Genomic DNA, 24,947 nt, shown 5'->3' with positions numbered 1-24,947 from the left:
GAGGTGAGAAATTTCTTCACTTAGAGAGAGGGTGAATCTTTGGAATTTTCTACCCCAGTGGGTTCTGGACGCTCAATGAATACATTCAAGAAAGAGATAAATTAATTTTTGGCTTCCAAGGGATATGGAGATAGGGTGAAAAAGTGTTGGATGTACAAGTTCAGCCGTGATCTTACTGAATGGCAGAGCAGGTGCAAGGGGTCATATGACCTAATCCTGCTCCTATTTCTTATGTCTTTTTGTAGTACTCACTTCTTCAGTCAAAGAATTCACAAAAACTTGAACGCTTTCTCATAAATGTTTATATTCAATAGTATATTAAACAATGTTCACCAGAATTTAAAACACTGCTAACCAGGCTGTTTACTTTTAACATGTTAAACCCCCATCCCCAATAAATTGGCACACGATAGAAGTGGATATTGGAGGAAGGGACTCCACTGAGCATGCTTGCAACACACAGTCTGCTGCTCTTAAAATACAAACAACCATCACTTGATTTGCTGTCACATAATGTAATAAATGCTGAATTCATGCACTGCTGGCTGACACCCAGATATGGCCTGGTCCTACCCTACACAGCAGGTGAAGCAGACACTTTGTGCCATGCCAGGCTATTCCCTGGTAGTTCCCAGACTGAGTTCTCTGTCCAGAGATTTTATTAATCACACTGGTCTGAGTATGGGTTCAAATGCAAACGCCATTCGCATCCTGCTTGCTTATCGGAAATCTGAGATCCAGATCCAGAGAGCCGTTTCAGTTGGTTTGCTTCCAAACTCAAGCCCCAGGAGTGCCGGCTGTGCCTATGAGGGGATTGGTCCTCTCACTGTTTACATCAGTTTGCGTCTGAGGGTTTTCCACTACCAGCGTTATCTCATCGACTAGCTCACAGCCGGGGTTGGAGAAGGCCGACAACGGCAACATAATACGATGCATTTCGCGTTCAGAGGCTCGCTGCTCCTGCTCTTTCTTTAAGTCTTGTCCCCTGGAATAAAATGATATAAATGCCCATTAATTCCACACACTGCAGAAACAACTTGTACTTATATAGCATACTTAACACATTAAGTCCCCTTCCTAACACACTGTGGGTGTACCTACACCCCAAGGACTGCAGCGGTTCAAGAAGACAGCTCACCACCACCTTCTCGAGGGCAATTAGGAATGGGCAATACATGCTGTCCTAGGCAGTGATGACCACATCTCATGAACGAATAAAAAAATGTCCCAAGGTGCTTCACAGGAACATTATCAAGCACATCTTGACAATGAGACATTAGGACACATGACCAAAAGCTTGCATAAAGAGATAGGTTTTAAGGAGCATCTTAAAGGAGAACAGACAGATGGAGAGGCAGAAAGGTTTAGGAAGGCAATTCCAGAGCTTAAGGACACCTGGAGGCATGACTGCCAATGGTGGAGTAAAGGAAATCAAAGAAGCATAAAAGGACAGAATTGGAGGAGCACCGAGATCTCAGAAGATTGCAGGGCTGGAGGAGGTTATGTAGGTAGGGAGGGGCGCCGGGTCCCTGGAAAAACTTGAATACAAAGATGACAATTTTAAAATTGAGGCTTGCTGGACAGTGAGCACAGGAGAGATGGGTGAATGAGATATGGTGTGAGTTAGGATATCGTCAGCACAGCTCTGGATGAGCTCCAGTTTATAGAGGGTGCAAAGTGGAAGGCTAGCAGGGAATAGCCAAGTCTGGAGGTAATAAAGACATATATATAGGTTTCAGCAAAAGATGAGCAGAGACAGGGTCACAGTTGGGCAATGCTGCACAGCTGGAAGTAGGCTGTGTTGGTGATGAAACATATGTAGGGTCTGGAAACTCAACTTGGGCCAAATAGAGAACACCAAGGTTCTAAACAATTTGGTTCAATCTCAGACAGTGACCAGGGAGAGGAATGGAGTCCGTGGCGAGGGAATGCAATTTGAGGCAGGGACCAAAGACAACTGCTTCAGTCTATCCAATATTTAGTCAGAGGCAAGTTCTGCTCATCTAGTACTGGATGTACATCCTTGGACTGCCTGCCTGACATTCAATGGTGGCTCATGGGATTGCTCATGGATTGAAGGTTTGAAATTTGATCTGCATCCTGGAACAGGAGGCCATTCAAGAAAGAGGTGGAGTAGGGCCTATCAGGCCAAAGAAGATGATATATGGTTAAAGGTGCAGGGCAAAGCTTTGAGTACTTTGCATCAGTGTTTACAAAGTAAGAGGGTACTGATAAAATATAAGTAGAAGTAGAAATGGTAGAGGTAAGGGATGAAAATTGATACACAGGTTGCACTGGAAAGGCTGGCTATGTCATAGTCATAGAGATACAGCATTGAAACAGGTCCTTCTGTGCCGACCAACAACCACCTATTAATACTAATCCTACATTAATCCCATATTCCCTACTACATCCCCACCATTCTCCTACCACCTACCTACACTAGGGGAAATTTACAATGGCCAATTTCCCTATAAACCTGCAAGTCTTTGGCTGTGGGAGGAAACCGGAGCACCCGGCGGAAACCCACGTAGACACAGGGAGAACTTGCAAACTCCGCACAGGCAGCACCCAGAATTGAACCCGGGTCGCTGGAGCTGTGAGGCCGTGGTGCTAACCACTGCGCCGCCCATATGCTTAAGAGTGGATACGTTGCCTGGTCCAGAAAGCTTGCATCCCAGGTTGCTGAGGGAAGTGGGGTAGCAGATAGGGGAAGGGCTTGCCATAACCTTCCATAGATACAGGAGGATTGGAGAGTGGCAAATGTGACATCCTTGTTCAAAAAAGGGTGCAAGGACATACCTCGTAACTACAGGCAGGACAGTTAAACATCAGTAGTGTTTAGTTTAGTTTAGAGATACAGCACTGAAACAGGCCCTTCGGCCCGCCGAGTCTGTGCCGACCATCAACCACCCATCTATACCAATCCTACACCAATCCCACACTCCTACCACATCCCCACCTGTCACTATATTTCCCGACCACCTACCTATACTAGGGGCAATTTATAATGGCCAATTAACCTATCAACCAGCAAGTGGGTAAGGTTTTAGGAACAATAATCAAAGAAAAAAACTGACAGGTACTTGGAGAGGTTTGAGTTAATTAAAGAGGCGCAGGATGGATTTGGAAAACGCAGATTGCGTTCCACTAATCAAATTAAATTTTTTGATGAAGTAAGAGAAGGTTAATGAAGGGGATACCGTGATATGGATTTTAAGAAAGCATTTAACGAAGTACAACATAAACAGCTGGTTAACAAAATTGAGGTTCATGGTATAGGAGGGACAGTGTCAGCTTGAATAAAAACCTGGCTTTGTTTCAATTTGGTCATTGTCGATGGTTGTTTTTCAGACTGGAAGATGGTAGCCAGTGGTATTCCCCAAGTTCAGTGCTTGGACCACTGCTTTTTTTTGATACAAACAAATGACTTGGATATTGGAATACAGAGTAAAATATCAAAATTTGCTGATGATACCAAACTTGGAAGTATGGCAGTGAGGATGATACCAATCGACTGCAACAGGCTAGCAGAATGGGCAGACAAGTGGCTGATGGAATTTAATATGGAGAAGTGTGAGGTGATGCATATTGGCAAAAGGGATAGGGAGTGGCAATATATACAAAATAATACAGTTTTAAACGATATACAGGGACAGAGGGACCTGCGAGCTCATGTGCATAGATCTTTGAAGGTGGCAGGACATAAATGAGAATAGTTAGCAAAGCATACGGGATCTTGGGCATCATAAATAAAGGGATTGAGTACAAAGGCAGTGAGTTATGTTGAGCCTTTCTCAAGCTGTGGTCAGGCCACAACTGGAGTATTGTATTCAGTTCTGGTCACCACACTTCAGGAAGAATGTGAAGGTCCTTGAGAGGGTGGAGCAGAGATTTACCAGTTTCAGGGATGAGGGATATTAGCGACAAGGCGAGGTAGAGAAGCTGGGGTTGTTCTCCTTGGAGCAAAGGAGACTTGATAGAGGTGTACAAGATTGTAAAAGGTTTGGATAGGGTAGACAAAAGTCCCCATTAGCTGATGATGCAAGGACTAGGGGATATAGATGCAAGGTTTTGGGCAAGAGATAAAGGGGAAATATGAGGTAGAACTTTTTTTTTAACACAGCGAGTGGTAATCAGCTGGAACTCGCTGCCTACGAGGGTGGTGGAAGCGATGATGATCAATGATTTCAAAAGGAAACTGGATGGGCACTTGAGGGAAATAAACTTGCAGGGATGGTGCAAGGAGAATGGGAGCAACTGGATTGCTGAACAGTGAGCCTGCAGGAACTGGATGGGCTGAATGGCTGCCTACTGTGCCAGCAAAACTCTATAACTCTAAGGGAAGTGAAAAGGAATGTGATCGTGATAGGAGACAGGGGATATATGCTGTTCTCTGCAGCCGTGACCGACAGTCCTCATGGCTGTGTTGTCTGCTCAGTGCCAGGATTAAAAGGACATCTCCTCGAGGCTGGAGAAGGATTTGAGCAGGAGAGGGTAGATCCAGTTGTCATGGTCCATGTGGGAACCAATGACAGAGATAGAACTAGTAATGAGGTTCCGTTGAGGGCGTTAGAGGAGTTAGATCATATACCATCAGAAATGGGAGCAGGAATAGGCCATACTGCTCCTCGAGTCTGCTCTGCCATTCAATAAGATCAGGGATGAACTTCTACATCAACTTCACTTTTCTGTCTATCCCTGTATCCCTTAGTGCCCAAAAATCGATTGAACTCAATTTTGAAAATACTCATCAACTGAGCATCCACAGCTCTCTGGGTAGAGAATTCCAAACATTCACAACCCTACAACCCTCTGAGTAAAAGAATTTCAGCTCATACTAAATGGCCGATTCCTTACCCTTAGGCTATGACCTCTGGTTCCAGACTCTCCAGCCAGGGTAAACAGCCTCTCAGCATCTTCCATAAGAACATAACATAAGAAATAGGAGCAGGAGTAGGCCATTCGGCCCCTCGAGCTTGCTCTGCCCTACTTTCCTGCCCCCCCCCCCCCTCAATCCCATGAAGCATTTTATGTATTTCAATGAGATTACCTCTTATTCTTAAATTCCAAAGAATATTGGCCCATTCTACTCAATCACCGGACAGCTCTCTCAGCCCAGGAATCAATCTATTGAACGTTTACTACATCCCATGAAGGCACGTATATCATTCCTTGGGTAAGGAGACCAAAATTGTACATCGTACTGCAGGTGTTATCTCATCAAAGTGCTATATGATTGCAACCAGTCTTCCCTGATATTCTAGCCCCTTGCAATAAAGGCTAACATATGATTCGTAAATGGGTGCAAAAAGGCCGAATGTCAAAGGCAATACTCCGGATTATTACCTGAGCCATGCACAAATTCGTGCAGAGACAACTGGATTAGAATTTGAAATGTGCGGCTGAAAGAGTGATGTGGGAGGCAGGATTTTCAATTCGTGGGCCACTGGCATCAGTACAGGGCAAAAAGGGACACTGGGACAGACTCCAGTTAAACTGGGCTGGGACCAGCGTGCTAGTAAATCAAATAACTAGGGCAGTAGAAAGGGCTTTAAATTAATAGTTTGTTTGGGGTGGTGAGGTGGGCGTTCAGGAAAGGGTAAATCTCCAAGTCCGAAGATGAAAGTCACACCTATCGAACAGCGTAGCCATTTGGGGTAAAATTAAGCAGATTGTCAGGAAGGAAGACAGTTTAACAGTAGCAAATAAGGTCACATTAGCGAAAAATACAATAAGTAATACAATAAGAAATTGGCTAGCTGAAAGAAGACAGAGGGTGGTGGTTGATGGCAAATGTTCATCCTGGAGTTTAGTTACTAGTGGTGTACCGCAAGGATCTGTTTTGGGGCCACTGGTGTTTGTCATTTTTATAAATGACCTGGATGAGGGTGTAGAAGGATGGGTTAGTAAATTTGCGGATGACACGAAGGTCGGTGGAGTTGTGGATAGTGCCGAAGGATGTTGTAGGTTACAGAGGGACATAGATAGGCTGCAGAGCTGGACTGAGAGATGGCAAATGGAGTTTAATGCGGAAAAGTGTGAGGTGATTCACTTTGGAAGGAGTAACAGGAATGCAGAGTACTGGGCTAATGGGAAGATTCTTGGTAGTGTAGATGAACAGAGAGATCTTGGTGTCCAGGTACATAAATCCCTGAAAGTTGCTACCCAGGTTAAGAGGGCTGTTAAGAAGGCATATGGTGTGTTAGCTTTTATTAGTAGGGGGAATCGAGTTTCGGAGCCACGAGGTCATGCTGCAGCTGTACAAAACTCTGGTGAGGCCGCACCTGGAGTATTGCGTGCAGTTCTGGTCACCGCATTATAGGAAGGATGTGGAAGCTTTGGAAAGGGTGCAGAGGAGATTTACTAGGATGTTGCCTGGTATGGAGGGAAGGTCTTACGAGGAAAGGCTGAGGGACTTGAGGTTGTTTTCGTTGGAGAGAAGCAGGAGGAGAGGTGACTTAATAGAGACATATAAGATAATCAGAGGGTTAGATAGGGTGGATAGTGAGAGTCTTTTTCCTCGGATGGTGATGGCAAACACGAGGGGACATAGCTTTAAGTTGAGGGGTGATAGATATAGGACAGATGTTCGAGGTAGTTTCTTTACTCAGAGAGTAGTAGGGGCGTGGAACGCCCTGCCTGCAACAGTAGTAGACTCGCCAACTTTAAGGGCATTTAAGTGATCATTGGATAGACATATGGATGAAAATGGAATAGTGTAGGTCAGATGGTTTCACAGGTCGGCGCAACATCGAGGGCCGAAGGGCCTGTACTGCGCTGTAATGTTCTAATTCTAATTCTCAAGTTCAAATGAAAGCATTTATAATAAATTAATGAATGGTACAGCGATAGATAGGTTTGATCTAGTAGCCATTGCTGAGATGTGACTGCAGGGTGACCAAGGTTGGGAACTAAATATTGCAGGGTACTTGATTTTAGAAAAGATAGGCACATTAGAAAAGGGGGTGGAGGCTACCCTGATAAAAAGAAACATAGGCAGTACTGAGAAAGGAGCCTAGCCTATAAATCCGTATATATAATCAGTACAGATGGAACTAAGAAATAACAAAGGGCAGAAAACACTGGTTGGCAGTACATTATAGGCTCACTATCATTAATCAATGCTGGACAGAGTATAAATCAGGAAATTACAGGAGCATTTAGCAAGTCTAATGCAATAATCGCAGGGTAACTTTAATCTTCATACAAGTTGGCAGACCAAATTGGCTTGGAAGAAGAGTTGATGGAATGCATTCGGGACAGTTGTCTAGAACAATATGTCAAGGAACCAACGAGGGAACAACTATTTTATATCTAGCATTGTGTAACTAGACAGCATTAATTAGTAATCTTACAGTAAAAGGACCCTCTTAGGAAGAGTGATGATCACATGATGAATTTGTCAGTGATGTGGTCAAGGCTGAAACTAGGGTCTTAAATCTGAACAAAGCCAATTACGGAGACTTCAGGACCAAGTTGGCTGAGATAGATTGGGAAATTAGATTAAAAGATATAACAGTAGATAAGCTCTGGCAAACATTTAAAGGAATAATTCATAATTCTCAATATACATTCCCTTGAGGAATAAAAACTCCACTGGAAAAAGGTACCTCACGGCTAATAAAAGAAGTTAATAGTACAAAAGTAAAAGAAGAGGCTTATAATGTTGCCAAAATGAATAGTAAGCTGGAAGCTTCATAGAGTTTTAAAGATCAGCAAAAGATCACCAAGAAATTGATAAAAAGAAAGTGGAATGACAGTAAACTAGTAAGAAATATAAAAACAGATTGTAGGAGCTTCTGCAAGTATATAAAAAGGAAGAGATGAGCAAATGGAAACATGGGTCCTTTAGAAGCAGAGACATGAGAAATTATAATTGGGCATTATAAATGGTAGGATAGAAGACACAAAGAACATCTGTGGGGAACCAAGGGTCTAATTACAGTGAGTAACTTTACTAATAATTAATTTAAGAAAAACTGATTGAGAAATTAATGGGACTAAAAGCTCCTGGACCTGATGGTCTACATCTGGGGATTTCAGAAGAAGTGGTTGCAGATATAGTGAATGCATTGGTTTGCATCTTCCAGAATTTCCTAGGTTCTAGAATGGTCCCTGTGGATTGGAAGTTAGCAAATGTAACCAGTCTGTATAAGAAAGGAGGGAGAGAAAACAGGGAACTATAGGCCAGTTAGCCTGACATGAGTAGCAGGGAAACTGCTAAAAACTAAGAACATGGCATCAGAGCACTTGATAAATCACAATATGGTTAGGCAGCGTCAAAATAGTTTTATGAAAGGGACATCATGTTTGACAAATTTATTAGAATTTTTTGAGGATGTAACCAGCAGAGTATCTAAAGGGGAACCAGTGGATGTAGCATATTGGATTCTCAGAAAGAATTTGCTAAGACATCACACAAGAGACGTGAGACCGAGTGGACCTGCGAGGAGACAGGCGAGCAGGAGTTCCAGCAGTTTAAAAGAGGCATACTCTCACACACTCTCACAGGGACAGCGAGAGATTTCCATGACTGACGTCACAGTTCAGAAAGTGACGCAATGCAAGGGGAGGCAGTTGATTGGTAAGTAGGAACACGTGGGTATTTCTACCCTTTTTTTAAAACTATTTTCAATAGCTGAAGTAAAAGTAAAGGTAGGGAATTGAGATTGTACTAGTATAATAAAAGCAAAATACTGCGGATGCTGGAAATCTGAAATAAAAACAAGAAATGCTGGAACCACTCAGCAGGTCTGGCAGCATCTGTGAAAAGAGAAGCAGAGTTAACGTTTCGGGTCAGTGACCCTTCTTCGGAGATTGTACTAGTGTTTGGAGTAGAATAAGGTCCCTAGCGTAATTAGTACCCTAAATTAAAGGGAGTAACGAAGGATGACCGCGGTGACTGCAACAACTACCGTGGAATCTCCCTGCTCAGCATAGTGGGGAAAGTCTTTGCTCGAGTCGCTCTGAACAGGCTCCAGAAGCTGGCCGAGCGCGTCTACCCTGAGGCACAGTGTGGCTTTCGTGCAGAGAGATCGACTATTGACATGCTGTTCTCCCTTCGTCAGATACAGGAGAAATGCCGTGAACAACAGATGCCCCTCTACATTGCTTTCATTGATCTCACCAAAGCCTTTGACCTCGTCAGCAGACGTGGTCTCTTCAGACTACTAGAAAAGATCGGATGTCCACCAAAGCTACTAAGTATCATCACCTCATTCCATGACAATATGAAAGGCACAATTCAACATGGTGGCTCCTCATCAGAGCCCTTTCCTATCCTGAGTGGTGTGAAACAGGGCTGTGTTCTCGCACCCACACTTTTTGGGATTTTCTTCTCCCTGCTGCTTTCACATGCGTTCAAATCCTCTGAAGAAGGAATTTTCCTCCACACAAGATCAGGGGGCAGGTTGTTCAACCTTGCCCGTCTAAGAGCGAAGTCCAAAGTACGGAAAGTCCTCATCAGAGAACTCCTCTTTGCTGACGATGCTGCTTTAACATCTCACACTGAAGAATGCCTGCAGAGTCTCATCGACAGGTTTGCGTCTGCCTGCAATGAATTTGGCCTAACCATCAGCCTCAAGAAAACGAACATCATGGGGCAGGATGTCAGAAATGCTCCATCCATCAATATGGGCGACCACGCTCTGGAAGTGGTTCAAGAGTTCACCTACCTAGGCTCAACTATCACCAGTAACCTGTCTCTAGATGCAGAAATCAACAAGCGCATGGGTAAGGCTTCCACTGCTATGTTCAGACTGGCCAAGAGAGTGTGGGAAAATGGCGCACTGACACGGAACACAAAAGTCCGAGTGTATCAGGCCTGTGTCCTCAGTACCTTGCTCTACGGCAGCGAGGCCTGGACAACGTATGCCAGCCAAGAGCGACGTCTCAATTCATTCCATCTTCGCTGCCTTCGGAGAATACTTGGCATCAGGTGGCAGGACTATATCTCCAACACAGAAGTCCTTGAAGCGGCCAACATCCCCAGCTTATACACACTACTGAGTCAGCGGCGCTTGAGATGGCTTGGCCATGTGAGCCGCATGGAAGATGGCAGGATCCCCAAAGACACATTGTACAGCGAGCTCGCCACTGGTATCAGACCCACCGGCCGTCCATGTCTCCGTTATAAAGACGTCTGCAAACGCGACATGAAATCGTGTGACATTGATCACAAGTCGTGGGAGTCAGTTGCCAGCATTCGCCAGAGCTGGCGGGCAGCCATAAAGACAGGGCTAAATTGTGGCGAGTCGAAGAGACTTAGTAGTTGGCAGGAAAAAAGACAGAGGCGCAAGGGGAGAGCCAACTGTGCAACAGCCCCAACAAACAAATTTCTCTGCAGCACCTGTGGAAGAGCCTGTCACTCCAGAATTGGCCTTTATAGCCACTCCAGGCGCTGCTTCACAAACCACTGACCACCTCCAGGCGCGTATCCATTGTCTCTCGAGATAAGGAGGCCCAAAAGAAGAACGAAGGAGCTTAATCTAAGGCTAAGTCGTGGCAGGACAGCTCAGCCCCGTGACATGCTCCTCCTGTGGTGAGTGGTGAGTGCCTGGAACTTGTTGCCGGGGGAGGTGGTGGAAGCAAGTACCATAGAGACGTTTAAGAGACATTTTGACAAATACATGAATAGGATGGGAATAGAGGGATATGGGCCCCGGAAGTGCAGAAGGTTTTAGTTTAGGCAGGCATCAAGATCGGCGCAGGTTTGGAGGGCCGAATGGCCTGTTCCTGTGCTGTACTGTTCTTTGTTCTGTTCTTTGTTCTTTGCGCTATGTGGGAAATCAGGGACGCTTCCAGTGTCCCCGACCACCATGTGTGCAGGAAATGTATCCAGCTGCAGCTACTGGCTACCCGCATTATGGAGCTGGAGCTGCGGGTGGATTCAGTGTGGAGCATCTGCGATGCTGAGGAAGTCGTGGATAGCACGGCACAGGCAAAAAAGATTATGACCACCAGACGGAGTAGTAAAACAGAATCTGGCCAGAGTGGACTGGGAGCAGCTACTTGTAGGAAAGTCAACATCAGATCAGTGGGAGTTATTTAAAGAAGAAATAGTAAGAGTTCAGAGCCAACATGTACCCATTAAGGTGACGGGTGGGACCAACAAGTCCAGGGAACCCTGGATGTTGAGGGATATAGAGGATTGGATAAGGAAAAGAAAAAGGAGGCTTATGGCAGATTCAGCATGCTGAAAACAGCAGAGGCACTAGAGGAGTACAGAAAGTGTAGGGGGATACTTAAAAAAGTAATTAGGAAAGCAAAGAGGGGACATGAAAAAACACTGGCGGGCAAGATAAAGGAAAATCCTAAGGCGTTTTATAAGTATATTAAGGGCAAGAGGATAACCACAGAAAGAAGGACCATTAGGGAACAAAGTGGCAATCTGTGTGTGAAGCCGGAGGACATAATTGAGGTTTTAAATGATTACTTTTCGTCTGTGTTCACTATGGAGAAGGACGATGCAGGTGTAGAGATCAGGCAGGGGGATTGTGATATACTTGAACATATTAGCATTGAAAGGGAGGAAGTATTAGCTGTTTTAGCGGGCTTAAAAGTGGATAAATCCCCAGGCCCAGATGAGATGTAACCCAGGCTGTTATGTGAGGCAAGGGAGGAGATTGCAGGGGCTCTGACACAAATTTTCAAATCCTCTCTGGCCACAGGAGAGGTACCGGAGGACTGGAGGACAACGAATGTGGTACCATTATTCAAGAAGGGTAGCGGGGATAAACCAGGTAATTACAGGCCGGTGAGTCTAATATCAGTGGTAGGGAAATTATTGGGAAAAATTCTGAGGGACAGGATTAATCTCCACTTGGAGATGCAGGGATAGTCAGCCTGGCTTTGTCAGGAGGAGATCGTGTCTGACTAACTTGACTGAATTTTTTGAAGCGGTGACGAAATGTGTAGATGAGGATAGAGCAGTTGATGTAGTCTGTATGGACCTCATTAAGGCTTTTGATAAGCTCCCGCATGGGAGATTGGTTAAGAAGGTAAGGACCCATGGGATCCAAGGCAATTTGGATCCAAAATTGGTTTAGTGGCAGGAGGCAGAGGGTGATGGTCAAGGGTTCTTTTTGCGAGTGGAAGCCTGTAACCAGTGGTGTACCGCAGGGATCGGTGCTGGGACCCTTGCTGTTTGTAGTGTGCATTAATGATTTAGATGTGAATATAGGAGGTATGATCAGTAAGTTTGCAGATGACACGAAATTTGGTGGTGTCGTAAATAGTGAGGAGGAAAGCCTTAGATTACAGGACGATATAGATGGGCTGGTAAGATGGGCAGAGCAGTGGCAAATGGAATTTAATCCTGTGAAGTGTGAGGTGATGCATTTTGGGAGGACTAACAAGGCAAGGGAATATACAATGGATGGTAGGACCCTCGGAAGTACAGAAGGTCAGAGGGACCTTGGTGTACTTGTCCATAGATCACTGAAGGCAGCAGCACAGGTAGATAAGGTGGTAAGGAAGGCATATGGGATATTTGCCTTTATCAGCCGAGGCATAGAATATAGGAGCAGGGAGGTTATGATGGAGCAATATAAAATGCTAGTTAGGCCACAGCTGGAGTACTGTGTACAGTTCTGGACACCACACGATAAGAAGGATGTGATTGCACTGGAGAGGGTGCAGAGGAGATTCACCAGGATGTTGCCTGGGCTGGAGCATTTCAGCTATGAAGAGAGACTGAAAAGACTAGAGTTGTTTTCCTTGGAGCAGAGAAGGCTGAGGGGGGATATGATTGAGGTGTACAAAATTATGAGGAGCATTGATAGGTTAGATAGAAAGAAACTTTTTCCCTTAGTGGAAGGGTCAATAACCAAGGGGCATAGATTTAAGGCAAAGGTGCAGGAGGTTTAGAGGGGATTTGAGGAAAAAAAATTTCACCCAGAGGGTGGTTGGAATCTGGAATGCACTGCCTGAAGGGGTGGTGGAGAGGGAACCCTCACAACATTTAAGAAGTATTTAGATGAGCACTTGAAACACTATAGCATACAAGGCTACTGGCCAAGTGCTGGAAAATGGGACTAGAATAGTTAGGTGCTTGATGGCCAGCACAGACATGATGGGCTGAAGAGCCTGTTTCTGTGCTGTATAACTCTATGAATCTGTGACCAAGATTAGAGCTCATGGATTGCAGGTAATATATTAGCATAGATCGAGGACTGATTAATGGGCAGAAAACAAGAGTAGGAATAAATGGATTATTTTTGGGATGGCAGGGTGTAATTAGAGAGTGGTGCAAGGATCAGCTATTTACAATCCAGATCAGACACTTTGATAACAGGATGGAATGGAATATAACTAAATTTGCTGGACAAGTAAGCTGTGAAGAGGATGCAAAGAGGCTGCACAGGGATGGAGATCTGGGCAAGAACCTCACAACATTTAAGAAGTATTTAGATGAGCACTTGAAACGCCATAGCATACAAGGCTATGGGCCAAGTGCTGGAAAATGGGATTAGAATAGTTAGGTGCTTGATGGCCAGCACGGACACGATGGGCCGAAGGGCCTGTTTCAGTGCTGTATAACTCTATGACTCTAAGAAGGTGGCAGATGGAGTATAAAGAACAAAGAACAGTACAGCACAGGAACAGGCCATTCGGCCCTCCAAGCCTTGATGCCTGCCTAAACTAACACCTTCTGCACTTCCGGGGCCCATATCCCTCTATTCCCTTCCTATTCATGTATTTGTCAAGATGTCTCTTAAACGTCGCTATCGTATCTGCTTCCACCACCTCCCCTGGCAGCAGGTTCCAGGCACTCACCACCCTCTGTGTAAAGAACTTGCCTCGCACATCCCCTCTAAACTTTGCCCCTCTCACCTTAAACCTATGTCCCCTAGTAACTGACTCTTCCACCCTGGGAAAAAGCTTCTGACTATCCACTCTGTCCATGCCGCTCATAACTTTGTAAACCTCTATCATGTCGCCCCTCCACCTCCGTCGTTCCAGTGTAAACAATCCGAGTTTTTCCAACCTCTCCTCATAATAATGTGGGGAAGTGTGAAATTATCCACTTTGGTAGGAAGACTGGAAAAGGAGATTTTTTTTTAAAAATGTGAGAGGCAAGTTAATGTTGGGATTCGAGGAGTTTCCTTATACACAAATCACAAAGTTAGCATGCAGGTACAGCATGCAATTAGGAAGGTAAATGGAATGTTGGCCTTTATTGAAAGGGGTTTCCAGTCCAAGAGTAAGGAAGTCTTGCTGCAAAGAAACCACACCTGGAGTGCTGTGTACAGTTTTGTTCTCCTTACCCAAGGAAGGATATACTTAACTTGGGCAGGTGGTTTTGGGGGGAGGAATTGCAACAAAGGTGATAATGGGATGAGAGGACTATCCTATGCTGAGAGTGAGTAGTCTTATATTCTCTGAAGCTGAGAAGAATGAAACGTGATATTCTTAGAGTGTTTGACAGGGTAGATGTTGAAAAGCTGTGACTTCCAGTGCGATGCCAGGTACATCGGCCATACATCCCAATGACTGGCAGGTCGAATCAAACAGCACATCCCTTCGGTTGTTCACAATAGGCAAACTGTAATTGGTAGAAGCAAAAGTGACATGAGGAAAAAAAACTTTCACGCAGTGAGTGGTTAGGTCTGGAATGCGCTGCCTGAGAATGTGGTGGAGTCAGGTTCAATCGAGGCATTGAAAAGGGACTTAGACTGTTGTATGAAAAGGAAGAGTGTGTAGGGTTATGGGGAGAAGGTGGGGGAATGGCACTAAGTGAATTGCTCATTAGGAGAGCTGGTGCAGACATGATGGGCCAAATGGCCTCCTTCTGTGCTATAATAATTGTGATTCTCAGTATTGACCATACTCAACCAGTCCGTGCTTGCAAAACTCAAGAACATAATGTCCAACATTAAATGAGATTCCGCAATTGGTCAGCACTTGAACAATCCCGAGTGTGCTAAGAATTACACTAATAACCAATTTAAGATCATCAGTCGGGCTCGCAATGTGGCTCACTTAGACTTGCTAGAAGCTACATATATTCATACGCAGGGACCTGTCCTCTGCAGGCAAAAGGAACATGCCCAGGCTTTGGCCTTTTTATAAAGTAAACAAAAGTGTTAGGGACAATAGGTTCCTTGGTGCATTCGCCATGGCAATGTCTCGTCCAGAATCGACTTGCCAACCAATCAGCACCCTGTTCTCATACAGTATAAATTGTTGCTCCCTTTGAAGTTTGGCATTCTTGCATCTGTCCTAATGAGTGCAAGACTAAAAGCTTCAACAGCATGCCTCTTTTTTTCAGCAATAACCTTTGAAAGTGGACAAATCCCCAGGCCCGGAAAAAATGTATCCTAGGCTGTTAAGGGAAGCAAGCGAAGAAATAGCAGTGACTCTGACCTTCATTTTCCAATCCTCTCTGGCTACAGGTGTGGAGGACCTTATTTAAAAAGGGAGAAAGGGATAGGCTGAGTAATTATAGGCAAATCAGCCTAACCTCAGTGGTGGGAAAATTATTGGAAAAAATTCTGAGAGACAGAAGGACATTAGAAGGACATGGATTAACCAAAGACTATCGGTACAGATTTTTTAAGGGAAGGTCGTGTCTGACCAACACGATTGAATTTTTTGAAGAGGTAACAAGGAGGGTCAATGAGGGTAGTGCATTTGATGTAATCAATATGGATTTTAACAAGACTTTGATAAGGTCCCACAAGGCAGACTAGTCATGAAAGTAAAACCCAATGGGATCCAAGGCAAATTGACAAGTTGGATCAATAATTGGTTCAGAGGGAAGAAGCAAAGGGTCAATCGGTGTTTTTGTGACTGGAAGGCTGTTTCCAGTGGGGCTCCTCAGGGTTCAGTATTAGGTCCTTTATATTTGGTGATATATATCAATGATTTGGTCTTGAATGTAGTGGGTATAATTAAGAAGTCCTGCAGACTGGAAAGTAGCAAATGTAAACCCACTATTTAAGAAAGGTGGGAGAGAGAAAAAGGAGAACTACAGACCTGTTAGTTTGACATCAGTAGTAGGGAAAATATTGTATCTATTATAAAGGATGCGATAACTAGACACTTAGAAAATAATAATATGATTGGGCAGAGTCAGCATGGATTTATGAAAGGAAAATCATGTTTGACAAACCTGTTGGGAGTTTTAGAGGATGTTATTTGTAGAGGAGAACCACTGGATGTGGAATATTTGAATTTTCAGAAGGCTTTTAATAAGGTCCCACACTGGAAGTTAGTAAACAAAATTAGAGCACATGGGATTGGGGGTAATATACTGGTATGGATTAAGAATTGGTTAACAGACAGAAATAAATGGGTCATTCTCAACATGGCAGGGTGTTAACTCGTGGAGTACTGCAACGACCAATGCTTGGGCCACAGCAGTTCACAATCTATAAAAATGATTTGCATGTGGAGACCAAATGTGACATTTCCAATTTTCTGATGACACAGGCGGCACAGTGGCGCAGTGGTTAGCAATGCAGCCTCACAGCTCCAGTGACCCGGGTTCAGTTCTGGGTACTGCCTGTGCGGAGTTTGCAAGTTCTCTCTGTATCTGCGTGGGTTTTCTCCGGATGCTCCGGTTTCCTCCCACAGCCAAAGTCTTGCAGGTTGATAGGTAAATTGGCCATTGTAAATTGCCCCTCGTGTAGGTAGGTGGTAGGAGAATGGTGGGGATGTGGTAGAGAATATGGGGTTAATGTAGGATTAGTATAAATGGGTGGCTGTTGGTCGGCACGGACTTGGTGGGCCGAAGGGCCTGTTTCAGTGCTGAATCTCTAAATAATAATAAATAAAAAAATAAATAAAACTAAGTGGGAATGCAAGCTGTGAGGAGGATGCAAGGAGGCATCAAGGGGTCTTGGACAGGATAAGTGAATTGTCAAGAACATGGCAGATGGAATATAATGTGAGTAAGTATGAAGTTATCCACTTTGCTAGAAAAAAAACCAGAAAGACATAGTATTTCTTAAATGGTGAAAGGTTGGGAAGTGTTGATGCCCAAAGGGACCTGGGCATGCTGTTCATGTGTCACTAAAAGCTCGCATGCAGTCCCATCAGTCTACTCTTAATCATCAGTAAAGTGATGGAAGGTGCCATCAAGCGGCATTTGCTTAGCAATAACCTGCTCAGTTTGGGTTCCGCCAGGGCCACTCAGCTCCTGACCTCATTAGAGCCTTGGTTCAAACAAGGACAATAGAGCTGAACTCAAGAGGTGAGGTGAGAGTGACTGCCCTTGACATCAAAGCAGCATTTGACTGAGTATGGCATCAAGGGATCTTGGCAAAACTGAAGTCAATGGGAATCAGGGGGAAAACTCTCCGCTGGTTGGAGTCATACCTAGTGCAAAGGAAGATGGTTGTGGTTGTTGGAGGTCAATTATCTCAGCTCCAGGACATCACTGCAGGAGTTCCTCAGGGTAGTGTCTTAGGCACAACCATCTTCAGCTGCTTCATCAATGACCTACCTTCAATCATAAGGTCAGAAGTGGGGATGTTCGCTGATGATTGCACAATGTTCAACACCATTCGCGACTCCTCAGATACTGAAGCAGTCCGTGTAGAAATGCAGCAAGACCTGGACAATATCCAGGCTTAGGCTGATAAGTGGCAAGTAATATTCGTGCCACACAAGTGCCAGGCAATGACCATCTCCAACAAGAGAGAATCTAACCATCTCCCCTTGACATTCAATGGCATTACCATCGCTGAATCCTCCAACTATCAACATCCTAGGGGCTACCATTGACCAGAAACTGAACTGGAGTAGCCATATAAATACCGTGGCTACAAGAGCAGGTCAGAGGCTAGGAATCCTGCAGCGAGTAACTCACCTGACTCCCCAAAGCCTGTCAACCATCTACAAGGCACAAGTCAGGAGAGTGATAGAATACTCTCCAATTGCCTGGATGGGTGCAGCTCCAACAACATTCAAGAAGCTCGACACCATCCAGGACAAAGCAGCCCACTTGATTAGCACCTCATCCACAAACATTCACTCCCTCCACACCGACACACAGTGGCAGCAGTGTGTACCATCTACAAGATGCACTGCAGCAACGAACCAAGGCTCCTTAGACAGCACCTTCCAAACCCACGACCTCTACCAACTAGAAGGACACGGACAGCAAATGCATAGGAACATCACCACCTGCAAATTCCCCTCCAAGTCACCCACCAACCTGACTTAGAACTATATCGCCATTCCTTCACTGTCGCTGGGTCAAAATCCTGGAACTCCCTTCCTAACAGCACAGTGGGTGTACCTACCTCACATGGACTGCAATGGTTGAATAAGGCAGCTTACCACCTTCTCAAGGGAAATTAGGGATGAGCAATAAATGCTGGCCTAGCCAGCGCCATGCACAATCCACTGAATGAATGAAAAAAAAGGTGCAACTAGCAAGGCAAATGGTATGCTGGCCTTCATTACTAGGGGTTGTGAGTACAGGAGTAAATAGGTCTTGCTGTAATTGAGACCGCACCTGGAATATTTTCTACAGTTTTGTTCTCCTCATCCAAGGAAGGATATAGTTGCTATAGCAGGAGTGCCTTGGAAGTTCACCAGACTAATCCTTGGAATGGCAGGATTGTCTTACAAGGAGAGACTGAGGAAAATGGGCCTGTATTCTTCTAAAATTTTGAAGAATGAGAGGTGATGTCATTGAAACTTACAAAATTATTTCAGCACGTGACAGGATGAATGCAGATAGAATGTTTCCCCTGGCTTGTGAGTCTGGAATCAGGGAACATGTTCTCAGAACAGAATCACTTTAGATCTATGTCCCCTCGTCACTGATCTCTCTGCTGAGGTGAATAGAACCTTCACCTCCACTCTATCCAGGCTTCTCAAAATTTTTTACATTTCAATCAGATCTCCCTCAGCCTTCTCTGTTCCAAGGAGAACAACCCCAGCCTATCCAATCTTTCCTCATAGCTGCATTTTTCCAGTCCTGGAAACATCCTCGTAAATCTCCTATACCATCTATAGTGCAATTACATCCTTTCTGTAATGAGGTGACCAGAACTGCACACAGTACTCAAGTTCTGGCCTAACCAATGAGTTATACAGTTCCAGCATAACCTCCCTGCTCCTGTATTCTATACCTTAGCTATGAAGGAAAGGATTCCATATGCCTTCTTAACCACCTTATCGACCTGTCCTGCTACCTTCAGGGATCTGTGGACATTCACTCCAAGGTCCCTGACTTGCTCCACACTTCTCAGTATTTTCCCAGTAATCGCGGGAAGGACAGGATTGGCAGCTAAATGTTCCGGGATTAAGAAGCTTCAGGCGGGATAGAGGGGGATGTAAAAGGGGTGGGGGAGTTGCATTACTGGTTAAGGAGAATATCACAACTGCACTGCGGGAGGACACCTCGGAGGGGTCATGCAGTGAGGCAATATGGGTGGAGCTCAGGAATAGGAAGGGTGCAGTCACGATGTTGGGGGTTTACTACAGGCCTCCCAACAGCCAGCGGGAGGTAGAGGAGCAGATATGTAGACAGATTTTGGAAAGATGTAAAGGTAGCAGGGTTGTGGTGGTGGGTGATTTTAACTTCCCCTATATTGACTGGGACTCTCAGTGCTAGGGGCTTGGATGGGGCAGAATTTGTGAGGAGCATCCAGGAGAGCTTCTTGAAACAGTATGTAGATAGTCCAACTAGGGAAGGGGCCGTATTGGACCTGGTATTGGGGAATGAGCCCGGCCAAGTGGTCGAAGTTTTAGTCGGAGAGCATTTCGGGAACAGTGACCAGAATTCCGTAAGTTTTAAGGTACTTGTGGATAAGGACAAGAGTAGTCCTCGGGTGAAGGTGCTAAATTGGGGGAAGGCTAATTATAACAATATTAGGCAGGAACTGAAGAATTTAGATTGGGGGCGGCTGTTTGAGGGTAAATCAACATCTGACATGTGGGAGTCTTTCAAACGTCAGATGATTAGAATCCAGGAATGGCATGTTCCTGTGAGGAACAAGGATAAGTTTGGCAAGTTTCGGGAACCTTGGATAACGAGGGATATTGGGAGCCTAGTCAAAAAGAAAAAGGAAGCAGTCGTAAGGGCTAGAAGGCTGGGAACAGACAAAGCCCTTGAGGAATATAAAGAAAGTAGGAAGGAACTTAAGCAAGGAGTCAGGAGGGCTAAAAGGGGTCATGAAAAGTCATTGGCAAACAGGATTAAGGAGAATCCCAAGGCTTTTTATACATATATAAAGAGCAAGAGGGTAACCAGGGAAAGGGTTGGCCCACTCAAGGACAGAGGAGGGAATCTATGTGTGGAGCCAGAGGAAATGGGCGAGGTACTAAATGAGTACTTTGCATCAGTATTCACCAAAGAGAAGGACTTGGTGGATGATGGGTCTAGGGAAGGGAGTGTAGATAGTCTGGGTCATGTCGTTATCAAAAAGTAGGTGGTAATGGGCGTCTTGCAAAACAGTAAGGTAGATAAGTCCCCAGGGCCTGATGGGATCTACCCCAGAATACTGAGGGAGGCAAGGCAAGAAATTGCTGGGGCCTTGGCAGAAATCTTTGTATCCTCATTGGCTACAGGTGAGGTCCCAGAGGACTGGAGATTGGCCAGTGTTGTTCCTTTGTTTAAGAAGGGTAGCAAGGATAATCCAGGAAATTATAGGCCGGTGAGCCTTATGTCAGCGGTAGGGAAATTATTAAGAGAGAATTCTTTGGGACAGGATTTACTCCCATTTGGAAACAAATAAACTTATTAGCGAGAGGCAGCATGGTTTTGTGAAGGGGAGGTCGTGTCTCACCAACTTGATTGAGTTTTTTGAGGAAGTGACAAAGATGATTGATGAAGGAAGGGCTGTGGATGTTGTCTATATGGACTTCAGTAAAGCCTTTGACAAGGTCCCTCATGGCAGACTGGTACAAAAGGTGAAGTCACAGGGAATCAGAGGTGAGCTGGCAAGATGGATACAGAACTGGCTCGGTCATAGAAGACAGAGGGTAGCAGTGGAAGGGTGCTTTTCTGAAAGCAGGGCTGTGACTAGTGGTGTTCCGCAGGGATCAGTGCTGGGACCTTTGCTGTTTGTAGTATATATAAATGATTTGGAGGAAAATGTAGCTGGTCTGATTAGTAAGTTTGCAGATGACACAAAGGTTGGTGGAGTTGCGGATAGTGATGAGGATTGTCAGAGGATACAGCAGGATATAGATCGGTTGGAGACTTGGGCGGAGAAATGGCAGGTGAAGTTTAATCCGGACAAATGTGAGGTAATGCATTTTGGAAGGTCTAATACAGGTGGGAAGTATACAGTAAATCGCAGAACCCTTAGGAGTACTGACAGGCAGAGAGATCTGGGCGTACAGGTCCACAGGTCACTGAAAGTGGCAACACAGGTGGATAAGGGAGTCAAGAAGGCATACGGCATGCTTGCCTTCATCAGTCGGGGCATACAGTATATAAATTGGCAAGTCATGCTGCAGCTGTACAGAACCTTAGTTAGGCCACACTTAGAATATTGCGTGCAATTCTGGTCGCCACACTACCAGAAGGATTGCGAGGCTTTGGCGAGGGTACAGAAGAGGATTACCAGGATGTTGCCTGGGCTGGAGGGTATTAGCTATGAGGAGAGGTTGGATAAACTCGGATTGTTTTCACTGGAACGACGGAGGTGGAGGGGTGACATGATAGAGGTTTACAAAGTTATGAGCGGCATGGACAGAGTGGATAGTCAGAAGCTTTTTCCCAGGGTGGAAGAGACAGTTACTAGAGGACATAGGTTTAAGGTGCGAGGGGCAAAGTTTAGATGGGATGTGCGAGGCAGGTTCTTTACACACAGGGTGGTGAGTGCCTGGAACTTGCTGCCGGGGGAGGTGGTGGAAGCAGGTACGATAGCGACGTTTAAGAGGCATCTTGACAAATACATGAATAGGATGGGAATAGAGGGATACGGTCCCCGGAAGTGCAGAAGGTTTTAGTTTAGACAGGCATCAAGATCGGCGCAGGCTTGGAGGGCCGAATGGCTTGTTCCTGTACTGTTCTTTGCCTTGTTTGACCTCCCCAAATGCATCACCTCACACTTCTCCATTTGCCACTTTTCTGCCCATCTGACCAGGCCATCAATATCTTCCTGCAGCCTACCACATGGGCAATCTTTGTGTCGTTCACAAAATTCTTGATCATGCCCCCTACATTTACGTCCAAATTGTTAACGAACACCACAAAAAGCAGGGCACCCAGTACTGAGCCCTGCGGAATGCCACTGGAAACAACCCTCCAGTCGCTAAAACAGCCATCAACAATTACCCTTTGTTTCCTGCCACTGAGCCAATTTTGTATCCACCTTGTTGCATTTCCCAGGATCCCATGGGATTTTTTTTTTTAAACCAGTCTGCCATGTGGGATCTTGTCAAAAGCCTTGCTAAAATCCATGTGGACCACATCAACTGCACTGGCCTCATCTATTTTGTTACTTCTTCAAAAAATTCGATCAAGTTGGTCAAACAAGATCTTCCCCTAACAAATCCATGCTGACGATCCTTGATTAACCTGTACTTTTCCAAGTCACAGTTTATCCTGTCTCTCAGAATAGATTCCAATAATTTGCCCACTTCTGAAGTTAGACTGACTGGCCTGTAATTTTTCAGTCAATCCTTTGCTCTCTTTTTAAACAGAGGTACGTTAGCAATTCTCCAATCCAAGCACCACATCTGTATTCAGTGAGGACTGGAAAATGATGGTCAGACCCTCTGCTATTTCCGCTCTTGCTTCATTTAACAGCCTAGGATATATTTCATCTGGCCCTGGTGCTTTATCAACTTTTAAGGATGCTAATCCCATTAATATTTCCTCTCTCCTTAGGTTCATCACATCCAGTACTTCACACTCTTCCTCCTTAACTACAATATCTCCATCGTCCCCCTCTTTTGTGAAGACAGATGCAAAGCATTCATTAAGAACCATACCAATATCTTCCACTCCTACACATAGGTTTCCTTTTTCGTCTTTTATGGGCCATACTCCTTAGTTATCCTCTTACTCTTAATGCATTGATAAAAGATCTTTGGGTTCACCTTGATTTTGCTTGCCAATATTCTTTCATGACCTCTCTTTGCTTTCCTAATTTCCTTTTTGATTTCACCCCTCCACTTTCTATATTCCTCTCGGCTTTCTGTAGTATTGAGTTCTTGGTGTCGCATATAAGCTTTCCCTTTCTGCCTCATCTTACCCTGTAGGCTCCTTGACATCCATGGGGCTCTAGATGTGGTCGCCTCACCCTTTTTCTTTTTGGGAACAGGTTTACCCTGAACCCCTTGAATCATCCCTCCACACAGCTGTAATAGTTTCCTTCACCAAAATTGCCACTCCCCCTCCTTTCTTATCCCCCTCCGTATCACGTCTGTAATAGCTATGATATCATACTGCTGCACAGTGGCGCAGTGGTTAGCACTGCAGCCTCACAGCTCCAGCGACCTGGGTTCAATTCTGGGTACTGCCTGTGTGGAGTTTGCAAGTTCTACCTGTGTCTGCGTGGGTTTTTCTCCGGGTGCTCCGGTTTCCTCCCACAAGCCAAAAGACTTGCAGGTTGGTAGGTAAATTGGCCATTATAAATTGCCCCTAGTATAGGTAGGTGGTAGGGAAATATAGGGACAGGTGAGGATGTGGTAGGAATATGGGATTAGTGTAGGATTAATATAAATGGGTGGTTAATGGTCGGCACAGACTCGGTGGGCCGAAGGGCCTGTTTCAGTGCTGTATCTCTAAATCAAAAATCAAATCAAAATCCCTTTTGAATGCCTCCCACTATTCTGACACTGATTAACCTTCAAGTAGCTGTTTCCAGTCCACTTTCACTAAATCACTCCTCAGTTTAGTAAAATTGGCCTTGCCCCAATTGAGAATTCTAACTCCTGTTCTATCTCTGTCCTTTTCCATAATTATGTTAAAACTGACTGAATTATGATCACTTCCACCAAAATGCTCTCCCACAGCCATTCCTTCCACCTGCCCATCTTCATTTCCTAAAACTAAGTCTAAAACTGCACCTGCACTCTTGTTGGACTTGCTGCATAATGGGCAAAAAGGTTCTCCTGAATGCACCTCAAGAGTTCTGTTCCCTCAATTCCTTTCACACTAAAACTATCACAGTTAATATTGGAGTAATTACTTCTCAGAGATTTGCCTACATATCTGCTCTTCTATCTCCCTCTGACTGTTTGGGGGTCTATAGTACACTCCCAGCAGTGTGATTGTCCCTTTTTTGTTCCTTAGCTCAATCCATATGGCCTCATTTGATAAACTTTCCAACACATCATCCCTCCACACAGCTGTAATAGTTTCCTTCACCAAAATTGCCACTCCCCCTCATTTCTTATCCCCCTCCGTATCACGTCTGAAAACCCTGTAACCAGGAACGTTGAGCTGCCATTCCTGTCCCAACTTAAGCCATTTCTCTGTAATAGCTATGATATCATACTGCTACGTGTCTATCTGTGCCCTCAGCTCATCTGCTTTATTTACTATACTCCTTGCATTGAAATAGATCCCCTTAAGCATTGCCAACCTCTGTTTTTTAATTTTCTAACCCTTGTTTCCTCTGTCTTTCAGACTCATCCATTAATTTTCTGACTTCCATTTTCATTTCTGATTTTGTCCCAGCTGAGTCTACCCTCAGATCTCCATCCCCCTGCCAAACTAGTTTAAACCCTCCCCAACAGCACTAGCAAAACGTCCCGCAAGGAACTCAGTCTCGGCTCTGTTCAGGTGCAACCCGGCCTGTACAGGTTCCATCTCCCCAGAGCTAGTCCCAATGTCCCAGGAATATGAAGCCCTCTCTCCTGCACCATCTTTCCAGCCACGCATTCATCTGTCTTATCCTTCTATTTCTATACTCACCTGCGTGTGGCACTACTTTTGAGGTCCTGCTTGCTAATTTCTTACCTAGCTCCCTAAATTCTGACTGCAAGTCCACATCCCTCTTTCCACCTACGTCGCTGGTTCTGAT

General features: G+C 44.9%; 1 protein-coding gene across 3 annotated transcripts in view; it reads right to left on the bottom strand.

Annotated features, from left to right (window-relative positions):
• Nucleotides 1-284: 284 nt before the first annotated feature.
• The window catches only part of pik3ip1 (phosphoinositide-3-kinase interacting protein 1), a 109,116-nt gene continuing 84,453 nt past the window's right edge, over nucleotides 285-24,947 (bottom strand). For all 3 annotated transcript variants that reach the window (XM_068055634.1, XM_068055633.1, XM_068055632.1), the window contains one exon: nucleotides 285-985. In XM_068055634.1, coding sequence (XP_067911735.1) covers nucleotides 778-985 — 208 coding nt within the window. In that variant the 3' untranslated portion in view covers nucleotides 285-777. The remainder of the gene's footprint in view (nucleotides 986-24,947) is intronic.

The sequence above is a fragment of the Heterodontus francisci genome, chromosome 23 (assembly GCF_036365525.1).
Source record: "Heterodontus francisci isolate sHetFra1 chromosome 23, sHetFra1.hap1, whole genome shotgun sequence".
NCBI lineage: Eukaryota > Metazoa > Chordata > Chondrichthyes > Heterodontiformes > Heterodontidae > Heterodontus > Heterodontus francisci.
This window is presented reverse-complemented; position numbering and strand designations above follow the sequence as displayed.